This window comes from Anomaloglossus baeobatrachus, unplaced genomic scaffold (genome assembly GCF_048569485.1).
Source record: "Anomaloglossus baeobatrachus isolate aAnoBae1 unplaced genomic scaffold, aAnoBae1.hap1 Scaffold_2909, whole genome shotgun sequence".
In the NCBI taxonomy this organism is placed as follows: Eukaryota; Metazoa; Chordata; class Amphibia; order Anura; family Aromobatidae; genus Anomaloglossus; species Anomaloglossus baeobatrachus.
In genome coordinates this window covers 14,188-34,753 of record NW_027442360.1, presented here as the reverse complement: position 1 = coordinate 34,753, position 20,566 = coordinate 14,188, and the positions used below count along the sequence as shown (strand labels likewise).

The 20,566-nt window shown below is 52.7% G+C and overlaps 2 protein-coding genes across 2 annotated transcripts in view; one reads left to right on the top strand and one right to left on the bottom strand.

The window, feature by feature from the left end:
- Positions 1 to 4,514, top strand: part of LOC142266786 (tubulin alpha-3 chain) — a 72,738-nt gene extending 68,224 nt beyond the window's left edge. Inside the window, exon 5 of the mRNA XM_075332318.1 lies at positions 4,117 to 4,514. Within this exon, the coding sequence (XP_075188433.1) occupies positions 4,117 to 4,413 (297 nt within the window). The 3' untranslated portion in view covers positions 4,414 to 4,514. The remainder of the gene's footprint in view (positions 1 to 4,116) is intronic.
- A 377-nt stretch (positions 4,515 to 4,891) lies between these two features.
- On the bottom strand, positions 4,892 to 20,299 carry LOC142266784 (U3 small nucleolar ribonucleoprotein IMP4-like). Its single transcript, XM_075332317.1, has 4 exons — positions 20,135 to 20,299; positions 19,968 to 20,062; positions 19,813 to 19,886; positions 4,892 to 5,045 (listed from the first exon to the last, which is right to left on the bottom strand). Exons 1-4 carry the CDS (start codon positions 20,222 to 20,224, stop codon positions 4,933 to 4,935), a joined length of 372 nt encoding a protein of 123 aa, XP_075188432.1. The 5' UTR covers positions 20,225 to 20,299; the 3' UTR covers positions 4,892 to 4,932.
- Between the last annotated feature and the right edge of the window lie 267 nt (positions 20,300 to 20,566).

The window sequence follows — 20,566 nt, the reverse complement described above, 5'->3', positions numbered from 1 at the left end:
CCGGAGGCGCCGCTAACAAAGCGGCTTCCTCTTGACTTTCGACCTCCTCTAGTAGCATCCTCGGTCGGTGGCAGGCTTTCCCGCTTTTGCGACACCTGGCTGCCACAAATAAAAGACCGCTGGGTGAGAGACATTCTGTCTCACGGTTACAAGATAGAGTTCACCTCTCGTCCCCCGACTCGATTCTTCAGGCATCCCCGCCTCCCGAGCGAGCCGAGGCTCTTCTGCAGGCGCTGCGCGCTCTGAAGGTAGAAGGAGTGGTGATCCCTGTTCCTCTCCAGCAACAGAGCCACGGTTTTTACTCCAACTTGTTTGTAGTCCCAAAGAAGGACGGGTCTTTCCGCCCGGTCCTGGACCTGAAACTGCTCAACAAACACGTAAAAGCCAGACGGTTCAGGATGGAATCCCTCCGCTCCGTCATCGCTTCAATGTCCCAAGGAGATTTCCTTGCATCGATCGATATCAAAGATGCTTATCTCCACGTACCGATTGCTCCAGAACACCAGCGCTTCTTGCGCTTCGCCATAGGAAACGAACACCTGCAATTCGTGGCACTGCCGTTCGGCCTGGCAACAGCCCCACGGGTTTTTACCAAGGTTATGGCTACTGTATTAGCGCTCCTACACTCGCAGGGTTACTCGGTGATCCCGTACTTGGACGATCTGTTGATCAAGGCACCTCTCAAGAGGCATGCCAACGCAGCCTCGACGCTGCCCTGGAGACTCTCCAGGGTTTCGGGTGGATCATCAATTTTCCAAGGTCAAATCTGACACCGGCCCAATCACTGACGTATCTTGGCATGGAGTTTCATACCCTCTCAGCGATAGTGAAGCTTCCGCTGATCAAGCAGCAGTCACTACAGAAAGGGGTACAATCTCTCCTTCAAGGCCAATCACACCCCTTGAGGCGCTTCATGCACTTCCTGGGGAAGATGGTGGCAGCAATGGAGGCAGTCCCTTTCGCGCAGTTTCACCTGCGTCCCCTTCAATGGGACATCCTACGCAAATGGGACAGGTAGTCGACGTCCCTCGACAGGACCGTCTCCCTCTCTCAGGCGACCAAAGCTTCCCTTCGGTGGTGGCTTCTTCCCACTTTATTATCGAAGGGGAAATCCTTCCTACCCCCATCCTGGGAAGTAGTCACGACGGACGCGAGTCTGTCAGGGTGGGGAGCGGTTTTTCTCCACCACAGGGCTCAGGGTACGTGGACCCAGCAAGAGTCCTCGCTTCAGATCAATGTTCTGGAAATACGGGCAGTGTATCTTGCCCTGAAAGCGTTCCAGCAGTGGCTGGAAGGCAAGCAGATCCGAATTCAGTCGGACAATTCCACAGCGGTGGCATACATCAACCACCAAGGCGGCACACGCAGCCGGCAAGCCTTCCAGGAAGTCCGGCGGATTTTGATGTGGGTGGAAGCCACGGCCTCCACCATATCCGCAGTTCACATCCCAGGCGTGGAAAACTGGGAAGCAGATTATCTCAGTCGCCAGGGCATGGACGCAGGGGAATGGTCCCTTCACCCGGACGTGTTTCAGGAGATCTGTTGCCGCTGGGGGGTGCCGGACGTCGACCTCATGGCGTCCCGGCACAACAACAAGGTACCAATGTTCATGGCACGGTCTCAAGATCCCAGAGCTATGGCGGCAGACGCCTTAGTTCAGGATTGGTCGCAGTTTCAGCTCCCTTATGTGTTTCCTCCGCTGGCACTGTTGCCCAGAGTGTTACGCAAGATCAGGGCCGACTGCCGCCGCGCCATCCTCGTCGCTCCAGACTGGCCGAGGAGGTCGTGGTACCCGGATCTGTGGCATCTCACGGTCGGCCAACCGTGGGCACTACCAGACCGAACAGACTTGCTATCTCAAGGGCCGTTTTTCCATCTGAATTCTGCGGCCCTCAACCTGACTGTGTGGCCATTGAGTCCTGGATCCTAGCGTCTCCAGGGTTATCTCAAGACGTCATTGCCACTATGAGACAGGCTAGGAAACCAACGTCCGCCAAGATCAATCACATGACGTGGAAAATTTTTCTGTCATGGTGCTCTGCTCAGGGTTTTTCTCCCTGGCCATTTGCATTACCTACTTTTCTGTCCTTCCTTCAATCTGGACTGGAAAAGGGTTTGTCGCTCGGCTCCCTTAAGGGACAAGTCTCAGCGTTCTCTGTGTTTTTCCAGAAGCGCCTAGCCAGACTTCCACAGGTACGCACGTTCCTGCAGGGGGTTTGTCACATAGTTCCACCTTACAAGCGGCCGTTAGAACCCTGGGATCTAAACAGGGTGCTGATGGCTCTTCAGAAACCACCATTCGAGAGATATTTCCCTCTCACGACTTTCGCAGAAAGTGGTCTTCCTAGTAGCAGTCACTTCACTTCGGAGAGTGTCTGAGCTAGCAGCGTTGTCGTGCCAAGCCCCTTTCCTGGTGTTTCACCAGGACAAGGTGGTTCTACGTCCGGTTCCGGAATTTCTCCCTAAGGTGGTATCCCCCTTTCATCTCAATCAGGATATTTCCTTACCTTCTTTTTATCCTCATCCAGTTCACCAATGTGAAAAGGATTTGCACTTGTTAGATCTGGTGAGAGCACTCAGACTCTACATTTCTCGTACGGCGCCCCTGCGCCGCTCAGATGCACTCTTTGTCCTTGTCGCTGGCCAGCGTAAAGGGTCACAGGCTTCCAAATCAACCCTGGCTCGGTGGATCAAGGAGCCAATTATCGAAGCTTACCGTTCGGCTGGGCTTCCGGTTCCCACAGGGCTGAAGGCCCATTCTACCAGAGCCGTGGGCGCGTCCTGGGCTTTGAGGCACCAGGCTACGGCTCAGCAGGTGTGTCAGGCGGCTACCTGGTCGAGCCTGCACACTTTCATGAAGCACTATCAGGTGCATACCTATGCTTCGGCGGATGCCAGCCTAGGTAGACGAGTCCTTCAGGCGGCGGTTGCCCACCTGTAGGAAAGGGCCGTTTTACGGCTCTCTTACGAGGTATTATTTTACCCACCCAGGGACTGCTTTTGGACGTTCCAATTGTCTGGGTCTCCCAATGGAGCGACAAAGAAGAAGGGAATTTTGTTTACTTACCGTAAATTCCTTTTCTTCTAGCTCTAATTGGGAGACCCAGCACCCGCCCTGTTTTTTTGTGTACACATGTTGTTCATGTTGAATGGTTTCAGTTCTCCGATATTCCTTCGGATTGAAGTTACTTTAAACCAGTTTTTAATTCTTTTTCCTCCTTCTTGCTTTTGCACCAAAACTGAGGAGCCCGTGGGAGCACGGGGGGTGTATAGGCAGAAGGGGAGGGGCTTAACACTTTTGAGTGTAATACTTTGTGCGGCCTCCGGAGGCATAGCCTATACAACCCAATTGTCTGGGTCTCCCAATTAGAGCTAGAAGAAAAGGAATTTACGGTAAGTAAACAAAATTCCCTTCTTTCAGTGGTGTAGGAAGTATACATATATAATGCACAGACACATAGAAATCCAATGTACATATTAAAAAAAAAAGCGTGTGCTCCGCCGTATTTTTACCGTCCAGCCGGGTAAGCACACAGCGGCGGCCCGATATTCTCAGGCTGGGGAGGGCGAGGGCCAGGGTAAATATCAGGTAAAAGCAAAGCACTTTTTGCTTGGTTACTCGATATTTATCTTGGTTACCAGCATACACCGCTCAGCGCTGGCTCCCTGCACACGTAACCAGTGTAAATATCGGGTAACTAACCAAAGCGCATTGATTAGTAACCCGATGTGTATCCTGGTTACGGGTGCAGGGAGCCAGAGAGCGCATGCGCACGAAATCCTAAGGATCACGCTGCTTAAAAAACGTTACATGCTGTGTTGCTCCCGCCCGGCGGTCAGTCAAAAAACGACTGACCGTGACGCAGCGGATGCAACGCAGCATCATCAGTCACAATCTGTCGCTAATAGAAGTCTATGGGGAAAAACTGGATTCCTGCAAAATATTTTGCAGGATACTGTAATTCCTCAAGTCGATGGATTGTGACTGAAGCAAAACAACGGAAGTGTGAACTTAGCCTAAATGAATGAAGAATCAGCCAAATGGGAGTTGGGAGTCTCCTTACGCTGCATAGAAGCCGGCTGTCAGAGCTTACCGCTTATTACCTCTCCCCTCAGGTCGGAATCAACTACCAGCCCCCAACAGTGGTGCCCGGGGGAGACCTGGCCAAAGTGCAGCGCGCTGTGTGCATGCTGAGCAACACTACGGCCATCGCAGAGGCCTGGGCCCGGCTGGACCACAAGTTCGATCTGATGTACGCCAAGCGAGCCTTCGTGCACTGGTACGTGGGAGAGGGAATGGAGGAAGGAGAGTTCTCCGAGGCTCGAGAAGATCTGGCCGCGCTGGAAAAGGACTACGAAGAAGTGGGAATAGACTCTGTAGACGAGGAGGCTGAAGAGGGAGAGGAGTACTGAGGAAGGAGCAGCCGATGGGATAGGAGAGGTATTAGTGGTTATTAGCAGGTATTAGTGGTTATTAGCAGTTATTAGTGGTTATTAGCAGTTATTAGTGGTTATTAGCAGTTATTAGGGGTTATTAGCAGTTATTAGGGGTTATTAGCAGTTATTAGGGGTTATTAGCAGTTATTAGTGGTTATTAGCAGTTATTAGTGGTTATTAGCAGTTATTAGGGGTTATTAGCAGTTATTAGTGGTTATTAGCAGTTATTAGGGGTTATTAGCAGTTATTAGGGGTTATTAGCAGTTATTAGGGGTTATTAGCAGTTATTAGTGGTTATTAGCAGTTATTAGGGGTTATTAGCAGTTATTAGGGGTTATTAGCAGTTATTAGTGGTTATTAGCAGTTATTAGTGGTTATTCTGTTACTTGTTCTCTGTAGGTTACAGTTTACACTCATTAAAATAAGTTACATTGAAGAGATTCTCCACGTCCCGTCCTTATATAAAGATCTTTATTTACAGGTAACACACAAATACTATTCATTGGTGAGATATTTCCTCTTCTTAGCGGTGTTGGTGTATGGATGCCAGCGCCGCTCCACCTCTGCCGTGCCCTCATTCTCCAGGGTGCCCAGCTTTATCATGTACACTGCAAAGAGTAACAGCCGGTGATAAGTACGGAGCGCTGACACTGGGGCCCTGATACATCACAGCATTTCACAGGGGTTTCTACATGAAAACGTCTTAGGCTATGTGGCCCCGGGACACTGTACTCGCGGATATATCCGCAGGTTTCCCGCAGCTGATCCCCGGAATCCGCAGCTATCCATACCTACGGGATTCCAGCGAAATATCTGCGGGAAACCTGCGGACATTCATGTGACTTACCCACGGAAGTCTCCATAGTGGAGAGGCGGAACGTCCGCAGGAATAATTGACATGTAGTTACGTGCGGCTGCAGGACATCTGCAGCATATTCTGCAGCTGCACATACCGCAGCATGGACACAGCACTCCCCATAGGATAACATGGGGAGTGTCTGTACTTGCTAAAACCTCCGGATTTATCTAGAAAATCCAGATAAATCCGCAGGTTTTCAGCAGCAAAATCCACTGGTACAGAGTCCCGTGGGCACAAAGCCTTAATCTGTGAAGAGTCGGACGATCGTATAACTCGGACGGGGATTGCAGGCTTGGACTGGCCGGCGGCTCTCCCCACCAAAGAGTGACTGCTGCATAGAGGAGCATGAGGCCGTTGTGCTCGGGTGGGGAGAGCCGCCGGCCAGTCCAAGCCTGCCATCCCCGTCCGACTCTTCCCTTAGTGACAGAGGTTTGCGACAAATTCATCAAACTATTTGCTGCTTTCTTTGTCGCTCTATTGGGAGACCCAGACAATTGGGTGTATAGGCTATGCCTCCGGAGGCCGCACAAAGTATTACACTTAAAAGTGTTAAGCCCCTCCCCTTCTGCCTATACACCCCCCGTGCTCCCACGGGCTCCTCAGTTTTTTGCTTTGTGCGAAGGAGGTCAGACACGCACGCACAGCTCCACAGATTGGTCAGCAGCAGCTGCTGACCATGTCGGATGGAAAAAAAGTGGGCCCATATAGGGCCCCCAGCATGCTCCCTTCTCACCCCACTCTTGTCGGTGGTGTTGTAAGGTTGAGGTATCCATTGCGGGTACGGAGGCTGGAGCCCACATGCTGTTTTCCTTCCCCATCCCCCTCAGGGCTCTGGTGGAAGTGGTATCCTATCGGTCTCCAGGCACTGAGACCGCGCTTCATCCACAACTCCTGTGGAGCCTGCTGGATAGGAGCCGGGTATCGTTCAGGGACATGGCCCTGCTACTTGGAGGTACTCTGTATCCCGGTGGGGACCGCGCACAGCAACACTCCAGCTTTGCTGGGTGTGCTAGTGCACCGGGGACCGCGGCGCTGACCGGGTTAATATGTGCCATTACACACTCAGCGTTGCTGAGTGTGTTTATGTATAGGGACTGCCGCACTGACCGCCGCTGCCATGGAAACACTGCGGCGCGGCTGGGACTTGTAGTTCGCCGGGGACTTCCACGCGGCCGCGCTTTTACGGCGGCCGCGTTTATTACTAGAATCCCCGGCTTTTTGCGGCCTAGTTCCTTTCCTCCCACCCCCAGCCCTGACAGGCAGGGGAAGGGCGGGACGCTGCTCAGAACGAGCAGCACTGAGGGCTGGAGCATGCTTTGCATACTCCACTCCCCTCACTGTGCACAGTGCAGGCACCAGTTCCCGCTCTTTCTGGGTCACGCCCCCGGCTCCCTCCTCTCCTCAGGACGCATTCCTGTCAGCTCCTCGGACGCTACAGAGGGGGACGAAGTCTGGGAGACCCAGGCAGGGACTCTGGTGGCCTCACAACCGCTTTAAGCGGGTGGTAAGCAGCACCTGTGGTGCTAGCCCCATTGTGCAGTAGTGTAACATTATATGTTTATTTCTTCGGCGCTCCATTGGGAGACCCAGACGATTGGGTGTATAGCTACTGCCTCCGGAGGCCACCCAAAGCATTACACGAAAAAGTGTAAGGCCCCTCCCCTTCTGGCTATACACCCCCCGTGGGATCACGGGCTGCTCAGTTTTCAAGCTTTGTGCGAAGGAGGCAGACATCCACGCATAGCTCCACTGTTTAGTCAGCAGTAGCTGCTGACTATGTCGGATGGAAGAAAAGAGGGCCCATACTAGGGCCCCCAGCATGCTCCCTTCTCACCCCACTTTTGTCGGCGGTGTTTGTTAAGGTTGAGGTACCCATTGCGGGTACGGAGGCTGGAGCCCACATGCTGTTTTCCTTCCCCATCCCCCTGAAGGGCTCTGGTGAAGTGGGATCTTACCGGCCTCCAGGCTCTGAGGCCGGGCTCCATCCACAGACCCGGAGAACCTGCTGGATACGGAGCTGGGTACCATCAGGGACAAGGCCCTGCAACATTCAGGTACTCTGTGTCCCCGTGCAGACAGGCACAGACACACTCCAGCGTTGCTGGGTGTGCTAGTGCGCCGGGGACAGTAGCGCTGCGCGCTTGGGCTATCCTCACTGCAGCTTAGCTGCAGTGAGTTTATTTGTGGGGAACTACCGCGCCGGCCGCCCTAGAGGCTGCGGCGCGGCTGTGACTTGTGGTGCGCCGGGGACTTCGCGCTGACCGTGCTTTTACGACGGCAGCGCTTATAAATCTAGTCCCCGGCGTTTGCGGCCTAGTTCCGTTTCGTTCCCGCCCCCAACCCTGTCAGTCAGGGAAGGGGCGAGACGCTGTATAATGATCAGCGCCGAAGGGCTGGAGTCGTATTTACATACTCCAGCCCTCTCACTGGGCACAGTGGGACGCCAGTTTCCCGCTCTTTGTCTGCAGCACGCCCACGGCCCGTCCCTCTTCACAGGACGCCGGCAGCCATTCCTGCATGCAGTCTGAGCTGGAGAACGGACATAGCCCTGGGAGATCCAGACAGGGGATTCTGGCGACCACACACCCGCTCTTAAGCGGGCGGTAAGCAGCACCTAGGTGCTGACTCCACTAGTGCCACAGTGTTGTTTAGTGTACTTTTGTCTGTACCTATATATATTGCACTGTACGGTCGCTTCTTGGCTTATACCCCTATATTGCTCTGAGGAGACGACAGCATGTCATCCGCAAAAAGCAAGGGTGCCAAGGCACAGGCTTTATATGCTGCTTGTACCGCATGTGGGGCTGATCTACCGGCAGGTTCCTCTGACCCCCATTGTGTGCAATGTTCGGTCCCTGTGCCACTTCGTCAGCCGGAGTCTATGCTAGTAGTGGCCCAGGCAGAGATGCCTGTGAATCCTGCCCCGGTGACGGGGACAGAGTTTGCAGTTTTTGCTGATAAAATGTCTGTGACTATGACAAAAATTCTAGAATCTTTGCAGTCCAGGCCGGTCACTCAGACCATGGGCACTGTTGATTCACTGTTCCCCGGTCCCCCTCAGTTGGAACTAATCCGTGCTCCAAGGGGGTCCCACGCATCACAGGCTGAAGGCTCTGACTCGGACGACAGTCCCAGGCAGCCTAAGCGAGCTCGCTGGGAGAGACCCTCGGCGTCATCACGCTGGTCAGGGTCTCAGCGAGAGGATTCTCTGTATGATGAGACAGAGGTAGATGATCAGGAGTCTAATCCTGAGACCGCTCTCAATCTGGATACTCCTGATGGTGACGCCATGGTGAATGACCTTATAGCGGCCATCAATAGACTGTTGGATATTTCTCCCCCAGCCCCTCCAGCGGGGGAGGCAGCTGCACAGCAAGAGAAATTCCATTTCAGATATCCCAAGCGTAAATTGAGTACTTTTCTAGACCACTCTGACTTCAGAGAAGCAGTCCAGAAACATCATGCTTATCCAGATAAGCGTTTTTCCAAGCGTCTTAAGGATACACATTATCCTTTTCCCCCTGACGTGGTCAAACGCTGGACCCAGTGTCCAAAGGTGGACCCCCCAATCTCCAGGCTTGCGGCTAGATCCATAGTTGCAGTGGAAGATGGGGCTTCACTTAAAGATGCCACTGACAGGCAGATGGACCTTTGGTTGAAATCTGTCTATGAAGCTATTGGCGCGTCGTTTGCTCCAGCATTCGCAGCCGTGTGGGCACTCCAAGCTATTTCAGCTGGTCTGGCGCAGGTGGACTCTGTCATACGTCCATCAGTGCCGCAGGTGGCGTCCTTAACCTCGCAAATGTCTGCGTTTGCGACTTACGCTATCAATGCTGTCCTGGACTCTACGAGCCGTACATCTATGGCGTCTGCCAACTCTGTCGTTTTACGCAGAGCCTTGTGGTTGAAAGAATGGAAAGCAGATTCTGCGTCCAAAAAATGCTTAACCAGTTTGCCATTATCTGGAGACAGACTGTTTGGTGAGCAATTGGCTGAAATCATTAAACAGTCCAAGGGTAAGGACTCTTCCTTACCCCAGCCCAGATCAAGCAAACCCCAACAGAGGAGGGGACAGTCGAGGTTTCGGTCCTTTCGTGGCTCGGGCAGGGCCCAATTCTCCTCGTCCAAAAGGACTCAGAAAGAGCAGAGGAGTTCAGATTCCTGGCGGGCTCACTCACGCCCAAAGAAAGCAGCCGGAGGAACCGCTTCCAAGGCGGCTGCCTCATGACTTTCAGCCTCCTCTCTCCGCATCCTCGGTCGGTGGCAGGCTCTCCCGCTTTGGCGACATTTGGCTGTCACAGGTCAAGGACCTAAGGGCAGAAGGAGTGGTGATCCCTGTTCCTCCTCAGGAACAAGGTCAAGGTTTTTACTCCAATCTGTTTGTGGTACCAAAAAAGGACGGCTCTTTCCGTCCTGTTCTGGACCTAAAACTGCTCAACAAGCACGTGAAAATCAGGCGGTTCCGGATGGAATCCCTCCGCTCCGTCATTTCCTCGATGTCTCAAGGAGATTTTCTAGCATCAATAGACATCAAAGATGCTTATCTCCACGTGCCGATTGCTCCAGAGCACCAGCGTTTTCTACGCTTCGTGATAGGGGACGACCATCTTCAGTTCGTAGCCCTGCCATTTGGTCTGGCGACAGCCCCACGGGTTTTCACCAAGGTCATGGCAGCAGTGGTAGCAGTCTTGCACTCTCAGGGACACTCGGTGATCCCTTACTTGGACGATCTACTTGTCAAGGCACCCTCTCAAGGAGCATGCCAACACAGCCTGAACGTTGCGCTGGAGACTCTCCAGACCTTCGGGTGGATCATCAACTTTTCAAAGTCAAATCTGTCTCCGACCCAATCACTAACATATCTTGGCATGGAGTTTCATACTCTCTCAGCGGTAGTGAAGCTTCCGCTGGACAAGCAGCGGTCACTACAGACAGGGGTGCAGTCTCTCCTTCAAGGCCAGTCGCACCCCTTAAGACGCCTCATGCACTTCCTAGGGAAGATGGTGGCAGCAATGGAGGCAGTTCCGTTTGCGCAGTTTCATCTGCGCCCACTTCAATGGGACATTCTCCGCCAATGGGACAGGAGTCGACGTCCTTGGACAGGAAAGTCTCCCTTTCCCAGACGGCCAAGGACTCTCTTCAGTGGTGGCTTCTTCCCACCTCATTATCACAAGGAAGGTCCTTCCTACCCCCATCCTGGGCGGTGGTCACGACAGACGCGAGCCTGTCAGGGTGGGGAGCAGTTTTTCTCCACCACAGGGCTCAAGGTACGTGGACTCAGCAGGAGTCCACCCTTCAGATCAATGTTCTGGAAATCAGGGCAGTGTATCTTGCCCTACAAGCCTTCCAGCACTGGCTGGAAGGGAAGCAGATCCGAATTCAGTCGGACAACTCCACAGCGGTGGCATACATCAACCACCAAGGTGGGACACGCAGTCGGCAAGCCTTCCAGGAAGTCCGGCGGATTCTGATGTGGGTGGAAGCCACGGCCTCCACCATATCCGCAGTTCACATCCCCGGCGTAGAAAACTGGGAAGCAGACTTCCTCAGTCGCCAGGGCATGGACGCAGGGGAATGGTCCCTTCACCCGGACGTGTTTCAGGAAATCTGCCGCCGCTGGGGAGTGCCGGACGTCGACCTAATGGCGTCTCGGCACAACAACAAGGTCCCGACCTTCATGGCGAGGTCTCGCGATCAAGAGCTCTGGCGGCAGACGCCTTGGTGCAAGATTGGTCGCAGTTCCAGCTTCCCTATGTGTTTCCCCCTCTGGCACTCTTGCCCAGAGTGCTACGCAAGATCAGGTCCGATTGCCGCCGCGTCTTACTCGTCGCCCCAGACTGGCCGAGGAGATCGTGGTACCCGGATCTGTGGCATCTCACGGTCGGCCAACCGTGGGCGCTACCAGACCGGCCAGACTTACTGTCACAAGGGCCGTTTTTCCATCTGAATTCTGCGGCCCTGAACCTGACTGTGTGGCCATTGAGTCCTGGATCCTAGCGTCTTCAGGATTATCTCAAGGGGTCGTGGCCACCATGAGACAGGCTAGGAAGCCCACGTCTGCTAAGATCTATCACAGAACGTGGAAGATTTTCTTATCCTGGTGCTCTGCACAGGGAGTGTCCCCCTAGCCATTTGCATTGCCTACTTTTCTTTCCTTCCTGCAATCTGGTTTGGAAAAAGGCTTAGCGCTCGGCTCCCTTAAAGGACAAGTCTCAGCGCTATCAGTATTTTTTCAGAAGCGTCTAGCACGACTTCCTCAGGTACGCACGTTCCTGCAGGGGGTTTGTCACATCGTCCCTCCGTACAAACGGCCGTTAGATCCATGGGATCTGAACAGGGTACTGGTTGCTCTCCAGAAGCCGCCCTTCGAGCCTCTGAAGGAGGTGTCACTTTCTCGACTCTCACAGAAAGTGGCCTTTCTGGTAGCGGTCACGTCTCTTCGGAGAGTGTCTGAGCTAGCAGCGCTGTCATCCAAAGCTCCCTTCCTGGTGTTTCACCAGGACAAGGTAGTGCTGCGCCCGATTCAGGAATTTCTCCCTAAGGTGGTATCCTCTTTTCATCTCAATCAGGATATCTCCTTACCTTCCTTTTGTCCTCATCCAGTTCATCGGTATGAGAAGGATTTGCATTTGTTAGATCTGGTGAGAGCACTCAGAATCTACATCTCCCGCACGGCGCCCCTGCGCCGCTCGGATGCACTCTTTGTCGCCGCCCTTCGAGCCTCTGAAGGAGGTGTCACTTTCTCGACTCTCACAGAAAGTGGCCTTTCTGGTAGCGGTCACGTCTCTTCGGAGAGTGTCTGAGCTAGCAGCGCTGTCATCCAAAGCTCCCTTCCTGGTGTTTCACCAGGACAAGGTAGTGCTGCGCCCGATTCAGGAATTTCTCCCTAAGGTGGTATCCTCTTTTCATCTCAATCAGGATATCTCCTTACCTTCCTTTTGTCCTCATCCAGTTCATCGGTATGAGAAGGATTTGCATTTGTTAGATCTGGTGAGAGCACTCAGAATCTACATCTCCCGCACGGCGCCCCTGCGCCGCTCGGATGCACTCTTTGTCCTTGTCGCTGGTAAGCGCAAAGGGTCGCAGGCTTCCAAATCCACCCTGGCTCGATGGATCAAGGAACCAATTCTTGAAGCCTACCGTTCTGCTGGGCTTCCGGTTCCATCAGGGCTGAAGGCCCATTCTACCAGAGCCGTGGGTGCGTCCTGGGCATTACGACACCAGGCTACGGCTCAACAGGTGTGCCAGGCGGCTACCTGGTCGAGCCTGCACACTTTCACCAAACATTATCAGGTGCATACCTACGCTTCGGCGGACGCCAGCCTAGGTAGAAGAGTCCTGCAGGCGGCAGTTGCCTCCTCGTAGGGGAGGGCTGTTTTGCAGCTCTAACTTGAGGTATTATTTTACCCACCCAGGGACTGCTTTTGGACGTCCCAATCGTCTGGGTCTCCCAATGGAGCGCCGAAGAAGAAGGGAATTTTGTTACTTACCGTAAATTCCTTTTCTTCTAGCTCCAATTGGGAGACCCAGCACCCGCCCTGTTTCCTTCGGGATTTTTGTTTTTTTCGGGTACACATGTTGTTCATGTTGAACGGTTTCAGTTCTCCGATGTTACTTCGGATTGAATTTGTTTAAACCAGTTATTGGCTTTCCTCCTTCTTGCTTTAGCACTAAAACTGAGCAGCCCGTGATCCCACGGGGGGTGTATAGCCAGAAGGGGAGGGGCCTTACACTTTTTAGTGTAATGCTTTGTGTGGCCTCCGGAGGCAGTAGCTATACACCCAATCGTCTGGGTCTCCCAATTGGAGCTAGAAGAAAAGGAATTTACGGTAAGTAACAAAATTCCCTTCTTTTACACTGTATAGTGCACAGTTGATTTCTGGCTATATACCCTATTGTGTTACTCAGGGAAGATAATAGCATGGCGCCCACGAAAGGCAGGGGTGCGAAAACACAGGCTTATTATGTTGCCTGCGCCGCATGTACGACCCCGCTACCGACAGGTTCCACTGACCCTCATTGTGTGCACTGTTCGGCCCCTGTGGCACTTGCTCAGCCAGAGCCTCTGCTAGGGGGGGCCCAGGGGGAGCCACCTGCTAACACTGTTCAGGTGACAGGGACGGAGTTTGCAAAACTCTCTGAGACTATGGCTAAGATACTAGAAGCCTTGCAGTCCAGGCCGGTATCTCAGCACAGGGACTCTGTTGAATCTTTGTTCCCTGGCCCACCTCAGCTGGACCAACAATGTCCTCCCGGGGTATCTCATGGATCCCAAGCTGAGGGTTCTGACACAGACCCCAGCCCCAGACCGACTAAGCGAGCTCGCTTAGATTTTCCCTCGACATCATCATATTGTGCAGGGTCTCAGAGGGGGGAATCTCTGGTTGATGATGCGGAGACAGCTGATCAGGATTCTGATCCTGAGGCCGCTCTCAATCTTGATACTCCGGACGGGGACGCCATAGTGAACGACCTTATTGCGTCCATCAATCGTATGTTGGATATTTCTCCCTCAGCTCCTCCGGTGGAGGAGTCAGCTTCCCAGCAGGAGAAATTCCGTTTCAGGTTTCCCAAGCGTACACCGAGTATGTTTCTGGACCACTCTGATTTCAGAGAGGCAGTCCAGAATCACCATGCTTGTCCAGATAAGCGTTTTTCTAAGCGCCTTAAGGATACACGTTATCCCTTTCCCCCTGACGTGGTCAAAAGTTGGGCTCAGTGTCCCAAAGTGGATCCTCCAATCTCCAGACTGGCAGCTAGATCCATACTTGCAGTGGAAGATGGGGCTTCACTCAAAGACGCCACTGACAGGCAGATGGAGCTCTGGTTGAAATCCATCTATGAAGCTATCGGCGCTTCTTTTGCCCCAGCATTCGCAGCCGTATGGGCGCTACAAGCTATCTCAGCAGGTCAAGCGCAAATTGACGCAGCCACACGCACATCCGCGCCACAGGTGGCGTCCATAACCACTCAGACGTCGGCATTTGCGTCTTACGCTATTAATGCTGTCCTGGACTCTGCGAGCCGTACGGCGGTTGCAGCCGCCAATTCGGTGGTACTCCGCAGGGCCTTGTGGCTACGGGAATGGAAGGCAGATTCTGTTTCCAAAAAGCGCTTAACCAGTTTGCCAATTTCTGGCGACCGATTGTTTGGCGAGCGTTTGGATGAAATCATCAAACAATCCAAGGGAAAGGATACATCCTTACCCCAGCCCAAACCGAACATACCCCAACAGAGGAAGGGGCAGTCGAGGTTTCGGTCCTTTCGGGGCGCGGGCAGGTCCCAATTCTCCTCGTCCAAAAGGCCTCAGAAAGATCAAAGGAACTCTGATGCATGGCGGTCTAAGTCACGTCCTAAAAAGACCACCGGAGGTGCCGCTACCAAAGCGGCTTCCTCATGACTTTCGGCATCCTCACTCCGCATCCTCGGTCGGTGGCAGGCTCTCCCGCTTTTGCGACACCTGGCTGCCACGGGTAAAAGACCGTTGGGTGAGAGACATTCTGTCTCACGGTTACAAGATAGAGTTCACCTCTCGTCCCCCGACTCGATTCTTCAGGTCATCCCCGCCTCCCGAGCGAGCCGAGGCTCTTCTGCAGGCGCTGGGCATTCTGAAGGCAGAAGGAGTGGTGGTCCCTGTTCCTCTTCAGCAACAGGGCCACGGTTTTTACTCCAACTTGTTTGTGGTCCCAAAGAAGGACGGGTCTTTCCGACCTGTCCTGGACCTGAAACTTATCAACAAACACGTAAAGACCAGGTGGTTCCGGATGGAATCCCTCCGCTCCGTCATCGCCTCAATGTCCCAGGGAGATTTCCTTGCATCGATCGATATCAAAGATGCTTATCTCCACGTACCGATTGCTCCAGAGCACCAGCGCTTCTTGCGCTTCGCCATAGGAAACGAACACCTGCAGTTCGTGGCACTGCCGTTCGGCCTGGCAACAGCCCCACGGGTGTTCACCAAGGTTATGGCTACTGTAGTAGCGGTCCTCCACTCTCAGGGTCACTCGGTGATCCCGTACTTGGACGATCTATTGATCAAGGCACCCTCTCTAGAGGAATGCCAACACAGCCTCGACGCTACCCTGGAGACTCTCCAGAGTTTCGGGTGGATCATCAATTTTCCAAAGTCAAATCTGACACCGGCCCTATCGCTGACATACCTTGGCATGGAGTTTCATACCCTCTCAGCGATAGTGAAGCTTCCGCTGATCAAGCAGCGGTCACTACAGACAGGGGTACAATCTCTCCTTCAAGGTCGGTCACACACCTTGAGGCGCCTCATGCACTTCCTGGGGAAGATGGTGGCAGCAATGGAGGCAGTTCCTTTCGCGCAGTTTCACCTGCATCCTCTTCAATGGGACATCCTACGCAAATGGGACAGGAAGCCGACGTCCCTCGACAGGAACGTCTCCCTCTCGCAGGCGACCAAAGCTTCCCTTCGGTGGTGGCTTCTTCCCACTTCATTATCGAAAGGGAAATCCTTCCTACCCCCATCCTGGGAGGTGGTCACGACGGACGCGAGTCTGTCAGGGTGGGGAGCGGTTTTTCTCCACCACAGGGCTCAGGGTACGTGGACCCAGCAAGAGTCCTCGCTTCAGATCAATGTTCTGGAAATACGGGCAGTGTATTTTGCCCTGAAGGCGTTCCAGCAGTGGCTGGAAGGCAAGCAGATCAGAATTCAGTCGGACAATTCCACAGCGGTGGCATACATCAACCACCAAGGCGGCACACGCAGTCGGCAAGCCTTCCAGGAAGTCCGGCGGATTTTGATGTGGGTGGAAGCCACGGCCTCCACCATCTCTGCAGTTCACATTCCATGCGTGGAAAACTGGGAAGCAGACTTTCTCAGTCGCCAGAGCATGGACGCAGGGGAATGGTCCCTTCACCCGGACGTGTTTCAGGAGATCTGTTGCCGCTGGGGGGTGCCGGACGTCGACCTCATGGCGTCCCGGCACAACAACAAGGTACCGGCGTTCATGGCACGGTCTCAAGATCCCAGAGCTCTGGCGGCAGACGCCTTAGTTCAGGATTGGTCGCAGTTTCAGCTCCCTTATGTGTTTCCTCCGCTGGCACTGTTGCCCAGAGTGTTACGCAAGATCAGGGCCGACTGCCGCCGCGTCATCCTCGTCGCTCCAGACTGGCCGAGGCGGTCGTGGTACCCGGATCTGTGGCATCTCACGGTCGGCCAACCGTGGGCACTACCAGACCGACCAGACTTGCTATCTCAAGGGCCGTTTTTCCATCTGAATTCTGCGGCCCTCAACCTGACTGTGTGGCCATTGAGTCCTGGATCCTAGCGTCTTCAGGGTTATCTCAAGACGTCATTGCCACTATGAGACAAGCTAGGAAACCAACGTCCGCCAAGATCTACCACAGGACGTGGAAAATTTTCCTGTCGTGGTGCTCTGCTCAGGGTATTTCTCCCTGGCCTTTTGCCTTGCCCACTTTTCTGTCCTTCCTTCAATCTGGACTGGAAAAGGGTTTGTCGCTCGGCTCCCTTAAGGGACAAGTCTCAGCGCTCTCTGTGTTTTTCCAGAAGCGCCTAGCCAGACTTCCACAGGTACGCACGTTCCTGCAGGGGGTTTGTCACATCGTCCCTCCTTACAAGCGGCCGTTAGAACCCTGGGATCTGAACAGGGTGCTGATGGTTCTTCAGAAACCACCATTCGAGCCAATGAGGGATATTTCTCTCTCACGCCTTTCGCAGAAAGTGGTTTTTCTAGTAGCAGTCACTTCACTTCGGAGAGTGTCTGAGCTAGCAGCGCTGTCATGCAAAACCCCTTTCCTGGTGTTTCACCAGGACAAGGTGGTTCTGCGTCCGGTTCCGGAATTTCTCCCTAAGGTGGTATCCCCCTTTCATCTCAATCAGGATATCTCCTTACCTTCTTTTTGTCCTCATCCAGTTCACCAATGTGAAAAGGATTTGCACTTGTTAGATCTGGTGAGAGCACTCAGACTCTACATTTCTCGTACGGCGCCCCTGCGCCGCTCGGATGCACTCTTTGTCCTTGTCGCTGGCCAGCGTAAAGGGTCACAGGCTTCCAAATCAACCCTGGCTCGGTGGATCAAGGAGCCAATTATCGAAGCTTACCGTTCGGCTGGGCTTCCGGTTCCCTCAGGGCTGAAGGCCCATTCTACCAGAGCCGTGGGCGCGTCCTGGGCTTTGAGGCACCAGGCTACGGCTCAGCAGGTGTGTCAGGCGGCTACCTGGTCGAGCCTGCACACTTTCACGAAGCACTATCAGGTGCATACCTATGCTTCGGCGGATGCCAGCCTAGGTAGACGAGTCCTTCAGGCGGCGGTTGCCCACCTGTAGGAAGAGGCCGTTTTACGGCTCTCTTACGAGGTATTATTTTACCCACCCAGGGACTGCTTTTGGACGTCCCAATTGTCTGGGTCTCCCAATGGAGCGACAAAGAAGAAGGGAATTTTGTTTACTTACCGTAAATTCCTTTTCTTCTAGCTCTAATTGGGAGACCCAGCACCCGCCCCTGTTTTTTTGTGTACACATGTTGTTCATGTTGAATGGTTTCAGTTCTCCGATATTCCTTCGGATTGAAGTTACTTTAAACCAGTTTATAATTCTTTTTCCTCCTTCTTGCTTTTGCACCAAAACTGAGGAGCCCGTGGGAGCACGGGGGGTGTATAGGCAGAAGGGGAGGGGCTTAACACTTTTAAGTGTAATACTTTGTGCGGCCTCCGGAGGCATAGCCTATACACCCAATTGTCTGGGTCTCCCAATTAGAGCTAGAAGAAAAGGAATTTACGGTAAGTAAACAAAATTCCCTTCTTTTAAGGCCCTGTGCACACGCTGCGGCTTTTACCACAGATTTGCTGCAGAAAATGTTTTTAACATTGCTACAGTCATTCCCCAGCAAAACCTATGGGTTTAAAAAAAAATGTGTTTTTTTTATACCTGTGGAATTAATGTGCATGTCACTTCTTTTCCGCAGGCACCTGCAGTTTTTGCCATAGATAATGGTAAAACTCCGCAGGGAACAACCTGCGGAAAAACAGCATGCGGATTTCGTTGCGGTTTTGGTGCGTTTTTTAGCGCAGGTGCGGGATTCTTTCAGAGGGTCCGGATTTTCCCTTAGAAAAAGTCAATGTCTAGTGCGCACAGGGCCTTAAGGTTTCTTTTCAGATTGTTACTGTCATTGCGGCTTCTGCAGACGTCTTACACAAAGTCAGGGAAATAAACTTTTAAATGGTTAGAAAAATTCATCTTAACCCCACTCCAGCCCCCCCTCCCGAGTGATTTTATATACACCAGTTATTTTGGCAATTGTTTTGTGACATTTATTTTTTTTTTTAAACCTTAAATTTTTATTAGAACATAAAATCATATTACAACATATTTGTTTGAACAGTGATAATACTTCTCATCCCACCAAGTCATTTGGAAAGGAAGGGGGAGGGGTGATGACATCAGATTGTACCCGTGTGTTACCCGTAATGTTACATTTCCCACTAAAGAGTTGCGTTTTTTTTGCTTTGTGCAAAATTCTTGAATCCCATGTACTATTTTAAGTAGTTTGGGTCAAAAATGTCAGATAAAAAAAGATGAAAAGGGGCGTACAATATACACAAATGATGAATTGGACCATCCCGTCAGAAACCACGTTAAGGGGAAAAAAAAAAATGCTTTTCTGGACCAGAAATTGGGTGATGGGAATCTATGAGCTCAAAAAGCTACTGATCACGTCTGAAGTCTCAGATCTCCGCTATATTGAGGTCACCATCATATTGTACTGCACTTGTAAGGCTAGTTTCACACTTGGGTTGAACGGCATCCGTTGCATAAAGTGGCGCAACGGATCGTACAAAACAACCAACGGAATCTGCTTTTTTTTTTTTTTTTACAGTTTTACCGGCGGCAGACTATTGTGAACGATCAGCTGATCACTCTCAAAAGCCGGCTGCCGGGCAATCAGCTGATCGCTCTCAAAAGCCGGCTGCCGGGCGATCAGCTGAGCAGTCTCAAAAGCCGGCTGCCGGGCGATCAGCTGAGCGCTCTCAAAAGCCGGCTGCCGGGCGATCAACTGATTGTTTTGTCTCTCGATGGCCGAACAAAGTTTCTGTGATTAAAAAAAAATGCTGAGCATGTGCAGTGAAAAATAAAGGATTCCACCGCTCAAAAAAACGTTATATGCTGCGTTCCTTTTGCCCAGCGGAAGCAACGCAGCGTCGGCCAGCGGAAGCAACACAGGTCCATCAGTCGCAATCCGTCGTCCATACAAGTCTATGGGAAGCAGCGGAATCGGATTCCGCTGTTTTCTAAAACGGTGGATTGCGACTGAAGGAAAACAACGCAAGTTTGAAACTAGCCTACGAAGCTGAAGACGTGGGCCCAGATCACAGCCCCTCACTAATGGCAATGATCAGTCTGTACCATTTATAGTGCGCAGGACCGGGCAGGCTCTACTCTGTCCAGCCTGAGACCCGCGGATGGCAGACCACTGCTCATCCTACAAGAGATAATCGGATCCTGGCAAAAATCTTTCACTGTTACTCACATTTCATCTCAAACCGAGGCCCAACCTCAGACAACTCAATATTGCGGTGATCGGTCTTCTTGTAGACGTGGTGCCTGCAGGAAGAAGCAGCGGTTATTATGGAGGACCCCGGCACAGTGGGTGCTGATCACCCAGGCCTGGTCCACAGCACGTACCGGAAGGAAATGTAGTCCTCTTGATTTGCAAAAGTTATCACTCGCCTGCTGTCATCCTTGGGCACAGGGAATAAATACTTCATGATATTGGACACCTGGAGGCAGGAAAGGAAAGGTTTAGAAAAGTAACGACTGATGTATGTGGTGGTCCAGGAAGCCGGTCTCACCCGCTGTCCAAGCCGCGAGGTGAAGTTGTGGAAGACGAGGTGTGGGTGCGCCTCCGACATCGTGCCCAGGTCCGGAATATCGTGCCTCATTACCACGTTACAGAGGGTGAAATATGCGGTCGGCCCAAACGGAAGATGGCAGACGATCAGCCCGTCTAAAGAACAGGAAATGATGTGTGAGTTACTGCGCCCGATACACACAGGTGCAGCAGAGATCCAGATACTTAAAGGGAACTCGTCATCTGATTCACGCTGCTCGGGTCCTGGGCGGGGCGTCTGGCAGCCTTATAAGACTTCACGTGAAAGGGCCGACCACAGACTGACCAAACCGGGGCTGATCCGTGACGGCTTCTCTCAGTCCACGACTGACTGATCTCTCCATATACAGACACACGGAGAGACCCAACAGCCAATAGGATCAGAGGCACAGAG

Coding starts and splice junctions, on each gene's coding strand:
- LOC142266784 (XM_075332317.1), bottom strand. CDS start 20,224: ATGAGGCACGATATTCCGGACCTGGGCACGATGTCGGAGGCGCACCCA. Junction 20,063..20,134: donor CCTCGCGGCTTGGACAGCGG/GTGAGACCGGCT, acceptor TCCTGCCTCCAG/GTGTCCAATATCATGAAGTA. Junction 19,887..19,967: donor GAGGACTACATTTCCTTCCG/GTACGTGCTGTG, acceptor TTCTTCCTGCAG/GCACCACGTCTACAAGAAGA.